The sequence below is a fragment of the Henckelia pumila genome, chromosome 2 (assembly GCF_033568475.1).
Source record: "Henckelia pumila isolate YLH828 chromosome 2, ASM3356847v2, whole genome shotgun sequence".
Taxonomy (NCBI): domain Eukaryota; kingdom Viridiplantae; phylum Streptophyta; class Magnoliopsida; order Lamiales; family Gesneriaceae; genus Henckelia; species Henckelia pumila.
In genome coordinates this window covers 131,953,547-131,963,321 of record NC_133121.1, presented here as the reverse complement: position 1 = coordinate 131,963,321, position 9,775 = coordinate 131,953,547, and the positions used below count along the sequence as shown (strand labels likewise).

At 32.7% G+C, this 9,775-nt stretch overlaps 1 protein-coding gene and 1 long non-coding RNA gene across 3 annotated transcripts; both read left to right on the top strand.

Annotated features, from left to right (window-relative positions):
• Window positions 1-1,550: 1,550 nt before the first annotated feature.
• On the top strand, window positions 1,551-4,015 carry LOC140883539 (uncharacterized). Of its 2 annotated transcripts, XM_073290052.1 has the most exons (6): window positions 1,551-1,820; window positions 2,854-2,952; window positions 3,048-3,156; window positions 3,236-3,307; window positions 3,430-3,435; window positions 3,687-4,015. In XM_073290052.1, the coding sequence occupies exons 1-6, from the start codon at window positions 1,636-1,638 to the stop codon at window positions 3,798-3,800; spliced, it is 585 nt and encodes a 194-aa protein (XP_073146153.1). In that variant the 5' UTR covers window positions 1,551-1,635; the 3' UTR covers window positions 3,801-4,015. The 2 variants fall into 2 exon arrangements, with proteins under 2 accessions (XP_073146153.1, XP_073146152.1); XM_073290051.1 differs by having other exon boundaries at window positions 1,552-1,820; window positions 3,236-3,435.
• Window positions 4,016-8,615: 4,600 nt separating this feature from the next.
• On the top strand, window positions 8,616-9,416 carry LOC140885158 (uncharacterized). Its single transcript, XR_012150823.1, has 2 exons — window positions 8,616-8,938; window positions 9,044-9,416. It is a non-coding gene; the product is annotated as an uncharacterized lncRNA (long non-coding RNA).
• The last annotated feature ends 359 nt before the right edge of the window (window positions 9,417-9,775 follow it).

Genomic DNA, 9,775 nt, shown 5'->3' with positions numbered 1-9,775 from the left:
AATTCTTTCGGTTCCATCAATGAACTTGTTTAAAGAACTAGAAAATATTAAGATTTTTTTTATGTGTTTCAATTAGAGGTGTCAAAATGAGCTAGGCTCGTTCCGCCATACAAAATTGGTGGGTTGGGGGTTGGCAATTTTTCAACCCGCCTAAAATATGGGTCGGTCCGCCCCGCCTAACGGTGGGTTGCGGTTTGGCCCGTAAAAACCCGTCAATTTACACGTGAGCCCGTCGGGTTGGGCCATCCCGCCACTTAAAAAAGGTGGGTTGGATTGATGTTTTTCAAATCTGCCTAAAAAATGTGCCAGCTCGTTCCGTCAGGCCTAATAATGGGTTGCGATGGATTGTGGGTCGACTCGTTCCGTTGGTTCGTTTCATATTTTTTTTTATTAAGAGTGATAAATTATTTAATTTAAAATTATAAATAATGATAAGTATTGAATTTTAAAATATGGATAAAAGATATGATGTGAGATTAAAAACAGAAATGATATTTTAGAAAAATGGAAATTAAGTTTCAAATTATCGATAAAGATAAGAGTAACACTCCTGTGAGATGGTCTTATTCGTGAGACGGATTAACTTTATCCATATTATAATAATACGTAATACTTTTGACATAAAATGTAATATTTTTTAATGGATAACTCATATAAAAGATCCGTCTAAAAAAATGATCCGTGAGACCGTCTCATAGGGGTTTTTGTCTAAAAATAAACATTTAAAAATATAGATAATAATATGATTGAAGATTTAAAAAGAGATGATATTTTTGAAAAATAGAAAAATATGTTTTATATTACGGATAAGAAGAAGAAACTATCGATAAATGTTAATTTTTTGGGGGGTAAAATGAGAAAAATCGGTGATAATGTAAATTCATTTCAAAGTAGATAAGTTCTAATTAAATCATAAGATAGTAAGATGTGTTATTTAGCCTATTTACTGGAATTAGATTATTAACTCAAATAAAATTGGTATTAAACGGTTTAAATTTGTAAAATTTGATTGGTCTTCATACTTTATTAAGCTTCACGTTTCTTAACAGAAAATAACGTACTTATCAATATTTGATGTAAAGTAGGGTTTTGTCTATGCTACCCACCCTCTTTGGGTAGCATCTTATGAGGATTCAACGATCCATGTTATTTTTGAATTTGATATGATTTCATTTAAAATGAGATCAACTCAAATTCAAAAAAACATGGGCCATTGAATGCAGCACATGTGCACTGCCCATATACTAGCATAGACAAAGCGATGGTTTAAATAACTTAAACATCACAAAATTATAATTATAATTATATATAATTATAATTATAATTATAATAATAATTATTATTATTATGATTATTATTAAATAATCGCCAGGCAGTTAGCATAGAATTTTCTTGCATTTGAATCAATTTCCATTTATTAAATTTATGATATCCACAAAAAAATAAAATAAAATAAAATTACAGAGAGAGGCCGAATGTGGGCTAAAAAGCCCATTTATGACCCATTAAGCACCAGCAAGGCCCACTAGATCCATCCCCAATCCCCATGTATAGGATACTGGTCTCCGTTGAACCTCTACGGCGACTCACATTATCTCTCAACTTGCCGAAGACAGCAGTTCTTGAATCAGATCAATGGCGAAAACCCTTGTTTTGCCGATCGTTTTCGTGTTGACTCTACTCTCCATTTGTTTTACCTTCTCGGAATCGGCGGCGGCGGCTCCATTTATTGTTGCCCACAAGAGAATTTCTCAGAAAAAGGTTAATCAGAACATGGAACGTGTTTCCGTCTCCATCGATATTTACAACAGTGGATCCGAGTATGCTCTCTTGGATTTATTGAATATTTTTATCATCTGTTATGATTTTTTTAATGATCTGTGTTAGAGATAGGAGACCCACTGGATAAAGTTTGAATTTTTCGTTTGAGGGGAGATGGCTTGCTCACTGGGTGCGCCCCTTGTGGATTGTTGTTTGTAAACCCTTCAAATCCGTGGTTGCGAAAGAGGGGGAAATGTTTTTGATTGATTGCATGTAGATGAAAGTAATCGCTGATTGCATTTGGATGAAATCAATCGCTGCTTGCGCGCAGATTTAATTTTGAATATTGAAAACTGAATAGAAAATTTAGAAGATAACGAGGCTTGAGTTTTTGAGAGTTCAAGTAGTGTCGAGCATTTGGGGAAATCATGTGAGATGGTCGTGAACCATTTATTTGCGATAATCGTATGTATTTTTTTCTTGGGGAACATTTGTTGTAGGCGTTATCAAACTCTCGCATGTGTAATATGTATTTGCATTTGTAGTCGGTGGATGTGTTGTTCTTCGATACTTTTCAAGTGAATTTAATTACTCAGCACTTAACAGAGCCTGGAACTTGAATTTTTGCAACTTATGTTAGATTTTTAGCATTTGGATTTCTCGAAATTGACTTGGCTTTTGTTCAAATTTATGGTACTTAATTGTGTTAATCTTGAAAGAATTTATTCCAAGCATTCTTTGCAACCAAGTCAAGTCGTCTGGCTCTGGTCTGTACACTCAGATGCTGATAAATATGATCGTCTTGTGTCAAATATCAAAGAATTGTCTCAATGTTTTCTATGTGGGAGGTATGGGGCAAAGTCCGTGCCTTGACAGAAAAGAGCAACTATGTGCAACAATTTATTTAACAATATTTTCTTGCCTCAACCCTAATCTTAGGCATTAATCATTATGCAAGGATACTTTCTCGGCCTCTCTTAGTTAGAAGTTTTGTTCTGTCCTTGAACTAAATGGTTTACTACTGAACCTTTTATAAGCTGAATTGATTTGCTTTTTGAAGTTGAAAAGTAATGTTTTCTTAATATATTGCAGCACAGCATATGATGTAACCCTCACTGATGATAGTTGGGCTCAAGAGGTCTTTGATATTGTGACTGGAAACACTTCGAAATCTTGGGAAAGACTTGATGCGTGAGATTTTGAGTTTTTTCCTAGGAATTTTTTGCATTTTCATCCGTTGTTTCTTTGTATTTTCTTATATGTGGACCATTTGCATTTGCTTGTAGTGGCGCCCTTGTGTCACATTCATTTGAGTTGCTGTCTAGTGTGAAAACTGTTTACTATGGTGCACCTGCTTTGATCACTTATCGAATTCCCACGAAGTCTAAGCTACAGGTTTGCCCTTTTCAAATGCTGAATCACCATATAAAGTTTCTGTACCGATGCTAATAGCCTAATATCTGGTTATTTTCAGGAAGCTTACTCAACCCCTATTCTCCCAGTGAAAATTCTTTCAGAAGCAGCATTAGAGTCAAAAATTGAACTTGTAAGTTGTTTTGATATTTATAACACTTCTTTATATTGGCTTCTGCCATCCTTGCTGAAATACTTCTTTCTTTTGTCTTATAACTTCATTGTGGATGGATGGATCTCATTATGGCTTTCCAGGCAAAGGTAATGAATCTTCCCTTCTTTGTTGAACATCCTTTGATATTAGGGTGTTGTTTAGTGAGAATTGAGATTAATATGTTGTACAAAGGGCTGCATGTATATTCCTCATTTCCTCTTATTCATGCATTGTGCTAGTTCCTTTAATTTTGAACTGTGGATTGAAGATTGAATTTGAGAGTTCTGAGTTTTTTCCTTCACATCCCTATGGTTTGTCCATTGCCATTTTTGTCCTCATGAAATCTTTCACCATGCAGAGGTTACTGGCAAACTATGGTTCGCATGTTTCCGTGGCTCTCATTGTCTTCCTTTTTGTGAGCCTCATGGTTTCGAAGCCAAATGCTTCCAAAGCAAGCAAGAAAAAACGTTGAAACTTGGAGAGATTATGTTCTGATTTGCTTCTCAGGACAGCTTCATTCGTAACAATGCGGCGTTGTAGCTTTAGACTTGGGATATACAATCAAGAGAATGAAAGATTAACATCGTTGAGGAACTTGTATTTATTTCTAAGTATAATTTAATGACTTTCGACTGATTTTGTGTAAGATGCTTGGGTAATTGTTGTGGATTATTTTCTTTTTTGGTCCGTTTCTGCTCGACAGCGCTGCCGAGTAACTGAAGGAGAATATACGTATGTGCCGAGCTAATCGGTAAAATGTCATCTATCTCAATATTATGCGGCGCTGTTAAAAATTAATCATGCATGCTTCATTAATCTCACTATACCATTGAAGTTTGATTTAGTTAAGTAGTTATGTGAAGTAACCACGGTGATGATATTTTTCATTCTTTTTTTAATTTTGTAGCTTTATCATCAACTTCGAAAAATTGGTAGACTTGATTTTGATCAACCCAAAATTTCAAGTATTGAGTAAAAAAAACATCTTATAACATCTTATTGATTTAGCAATTCCTTCCTCCCTATATGTGTTAGGAAGAACAAGTATAGTACATGGTCAAGTAGAGACATGTTACTGGATACATGCATCTTTAAACTACGGAGATTATAGACAAAAAAAAAATAATAAATAAAAGAAAGGGAAGATAGTGTTACTGTAAAAGCGCAGCTAATTAAGTGAAAAGAAGTAAGCCTATATATAATAATTGATTGTTCTCTTTAGTTTATTTATAAAATAATATTGTGAGGCTCTTCAGCTTGAAAGCTTCAGGAATGTCAGCGTAGGAAGGCCAACCGAGTGAAGCTCTTTCTTTTTTTTTTTTGGCCGAAACAATGCAATAGATTTAGGTAGTGTTTGAGCTTCTATCTTAGAAAGGTGGATCTGGATTTAGAAAATTTATTAGTCACATTGAGTCGAATCAAATCGATTCCACGTATATTTATGTGATGTCACGCATGACGAAATACCAAATAATTGATCTACATAACAAAAAAACTGAGAAGTGTTTTTTATAATCTCTTCCAAACATTACCTTTTTAGAAATGTGGATTTGAATTTAGAAATTTTATTAGTCACCTTGAGTCGAATCAACTTGATTCCACATATATTTATGTGATGTCGCGCATGACGAAATACCAAATAATTGATCTATATTATTGAAAATAGGTAGTTATCCATGCCTATTGACAGAATTAATAAGGGACCCTCTTGTAATTAGCCTTGTGGTGGCCATCCTTAAAAATACGACGTTGTCGGCATCGGAATCCAAAGCATGAACTAGCCAAAATGCATGCGTAGACCATCGTCAAGTCGTAAATTAATATGGATACAAATAAAATAAAACTTCATGCTCTCCATTTAATTTAATTTTTAAAAAATGTATATATATATATATGCATTATAATAGACATTGCATCGTCACAAAATATAGAGAACTTTTTGTTTTTCACACCGATTAATAAAATTATTAGAATAAGGCATACTTTGTATTTTATTACATTTTAATTTATTCAAACAATTATTGCATTTTTTTAAAATTTTAGTTAATTAAAATATGTTAGTAAAATAATATAAAAAAAAGCTACTAAACGTGAAAACCGGAATATAAAGAAAGAATTGAAGTTTATGTAATTGAGACGGGTCAGTATTGTTCTATAAATTCGAGAACATCTTCAACGCTGGTATTAACAACAAAAAAATCTTGGAAATAATATATAGTGGGAAATGGGCTCCTCCAGAAACTTGTTTCTTCTCTGGGGAATTCTGTTTGTTGTGCTTTTTCTCCTATCTTCACAAGTGACTCCTTCAAAGGACGATCGAACAAGTGAGATTTTGCATGCATTTATACACACACACACACACACACTCTTTTAAATTTAGAATTATAACTCGATCTATATTATAATATGACAATTGCTGTCTTTACTGATTTTATATATTATTATATATATATATATATAACACACGAATAACTCATACGTACCTCTCATCAAACAATTTTAAAACATTCTAGTCTCACACCAGTTTTAATTAAGACCTAGCTAGCTCGGGCCGGGGTTTTAATCCGGATCAATAAATTAAGAATCTGATTTTCACCGTAATATATAACTGGATTGTACCTGCAGGACCTTAACAAGTTCTACATGCACGTTGTATATATATATATATATATATATATATATAATTTGTTCAGTTGATCTTTAATTTTTTTTGTGACATGGGAACCCGCAACCGTTAACTTTCGATGCGTTGAGGGTAAATCCCGGACTAATATAATATCTGTAAACCATGCTAGTCAGGTAAACCACACTAAGCAAGCACAGACTAATCCAAGAAAATGTTGTCAGGAAGAATCGAACTCCTGACAAAAGTTCGCCCACTCCACCATTGTTTAATTAATCATTTTAATTTTTCAGGTGAACACCTTGATAAGAAGAATGGGAAGATGGTTTATAATTCAAAATTAGCAATCGGATACAGGCCAATTATCCGGGGAAGCCTGTTCCATTTCCCCCAAGCAAGAGACGACCATGCCATTACCGCAAGATCTGCCACCCGCCTAGTAAAGCTGCCGAATTCACAAATGCTCATCACTTCTTTAAAGATGATTTCCATAACTAGTTTTACTTACTTGTCTGCATGCTGTCATGTATCGAACAAGAGGCAGGACTTACGTGCACCATATATCAAGTCCAAATAATTTTTATTTTATTTTATGAAAACTCGTAATTTTATTGATTAACAATCGTCCATTGCAAGAGAAAAACTCATATCATTCGTAGAGATAGGAATGAGAGAAAGAAGCAAAATAGGCTAAGTGATGGGCTACCAAATTAGTCGATCTACAAACATGAGTAAATATTGAATCTCCCAAGCCTAATAATAATATGGTTTTTGATTTTTGTAGCAAACCTGCACCTAAGTATAGCCAAGTTCAAATTATTTTGAGATGTGTGTATATAGTCAGTTTTTCAATTCAATTTTAAGAATGACTTATAATTAGAGATATATAGTGTTTGAGATTATTTGTAAAAAGCACTTTCCAATGACGTACAATCGCAAACATTGCCTTAATTTTTATATCATTCATATACTATATATTCATTATATTATATCGGGAAAATTGCAAATTTAGTCCTGTATGTTTGTCACTTTGCGATTTTGGTCATCTATGTTTTCACATTTCAGTTTTAGTCCTGCATGTTCTGATTTTTGGCACTTTCGGTCCTTTTTATTCGAAAATGCTTACGTGGCACTGTACACGTCAGCTCCACATCAGCACTGAATTTATGCCACGTCAGGGCCACGTCGAAAAAAAGACTAAAATTGCCAAAAAAATAAAGATAGCGGACTAAAACTGCCGAATTCACAAATGCTCATCACTTTAAAGATGATTTCCATAACTAGTTTTACTTACTTGTCTGCATGTTGTCATGTATCGAATAAGAGGCAGCACTTACGTGCACCATATATCAAGTCCATATAATTTTTATTTTATAATTTTATGAAAACTCGTAATTTTATTGATTAACAATCGTCCATTACAAAAGAAAAACTCATCATTGGTTGAGGAATGGGAGAAAGAAACAAAAGAGGCTAAGGGATGGGCTAGCTACCAAATTAGTCGATCTACAAACATGAATAAATACTAAATCTCCAAGCCCAATAATAATACGTACGGTTTTTTATTTCTGTAGCACACGTACACCTCAGTATAGCCAAGTTCAAATTATTTTGAGATGTGTGTGTATAGTCAGTCTTTCAATTCAATTTTAAGAATGACTTATAATTAGATATATAGTATTTGATATTATTTGTAGAAAGCACTTCCCAAAGACGTACAATGGCAAACATTGCCTAATTAATTTTTTATATCATTCGTATACTATATTCATTAATTATATTATATCACATCCAATAATGTTTGAATCGATTTCTGCTAAAAACGAAATTTTTTGTTTATATTTGAAGTAAAGAATGACGAATTAAAACTAAAATAATTTATTATAAGCAAATAATAATACCATTGACTCTATTTTAATTAGTGGTATTGTACATGCGCTAGCTAAGTGAAAAATAAGTAAGCATACGTACAATAATTGATTCTGCTATTTATTTATAAAATAAAAATAATATTATAATTCATGATAGAAACAAGTCGCAATTCAATATATGATACATAAAAATATTTTTCTAACTTAATTGATATATTCGGTTATATATAGATATTTATAAGAGATGGATGGAATTAAATAATTGGGCCTGAAAATTATTAACATTGTGGTTCCCATCTCTTAAATATGACGGCCGGGCATGCGAATCCAAATGTATGGACAAGCAAAAATGCGTAGGCTAAAAGCAAGTCTTCCTGCCCAGAAACATATCACCAAGTCATGATAAATTGATATTGAAAAAAATATGAAAAATAAACATCGGGCTCTTAAATTTATATATCAATATTTAATAATTAGTAGTTGAATATTGTTTTAAGAATTTTGTTTTTCCACATAATACCGATCCATGAAGGTAAAAGCATATATACATAATTTATAGATTACGAAAGTTTTGAATTTTACTATAGCGTAGTAAATCTTCTGATTAAGTTTAAATAAAAACTAGGCATTTAAATGGATATTAATTCATCAGTCCCAAATACTCTAGCTAGATTAAGAAAATTATTGGGAAAACAAAGTTTACATGCATATACTTCATATTTTATTATTATTTAATTTATTCAGAAAATTATGTATAGCTCATTTTTCATTAAGATGTACATTTGGTATACATGAGTACATTAAGTACTAGAATACTTTTTTATAAAAAAATGTTGCTAAATGTAGAAACCGACTATACAAATGTTATTAAATGTAGAAACCGACTATAAAAAAGAAAAGAAGGGAGACGGAGTAATGAGTGTTACTCTATATATACGATAACATATTAATTCAGTCCTCGAAAAAAAGAAAGAAAGAAAGAAAGGCAAAATTGGTAATTGTGGAGAGATATGGGCTTTTCCTCCAGAAAATTGTTTTTTCTCTTGGGAATTGTCTTTGTTGTGCTTTTTCTCCTATCTTCTCAAGTGGCTCCTTCCAAGGACGATCAAATTACGGGTGAGAATTTAACATGCATGTTCTAATTTTGCTCAAACAGGTCATGGATGTATATATACATGTTCAAATTCCAATAATAATTAATGTTGAATAATATTATTTCAGGTGAAGACATAATTAATAAGAAGAATGGGAAGATGTTTCACAGGTCAAAGGCCGGTCGTACCATCGGATACCATCCGCGGCCACTGATCCCGCGGGGATCAGCGGCGCCTATCTCATGCAGAGGATTGAGCTGCATAATCCAGCCTCAAAAGCCCGTGCACTTCGAGAAACCATGCAAGAGCTTCGATGAATGCTGATCCCTAGCTAGCTGCATGCTCAATATATATATACGCATCTATCTTTGATCAGGAACATGTATTAATAAATAGAGTAGGTCTCTTTGTGAGACTGTCTCGAGGAACTTTTATTTGTAAGACAGTGTCAACTTTACAATAAAAAAATGTTATTGATATAAAATAATAATGCTTTTTCATGAGTTATCCAATAAAAATCCTTCTCAAACGAGTTTTTGTGGAAAATATATAAGAGCCAGATAGCATGTGTACGTGGATATGAACATGATATTAATGCAGTTCAATTATCAATAAATATATATAATAAAGTCTGAGTTCAGAATTGGGTAAAATTCAAGCATTTGTGAAGAAAATTCTATAATTACGTTTTTGTTAGAGATTGATTCCATGCGGGTATGAAAATTTCCGGAAATCAAATACATTTTACACATTTATTTCTACTTGTTGAGATAAAAATAGATCATCATTCGAAAACCACCATGCACCCCAATTAAAGTAAAAGACCACAAAGGAATAATTCATCTTGAAATAATATATA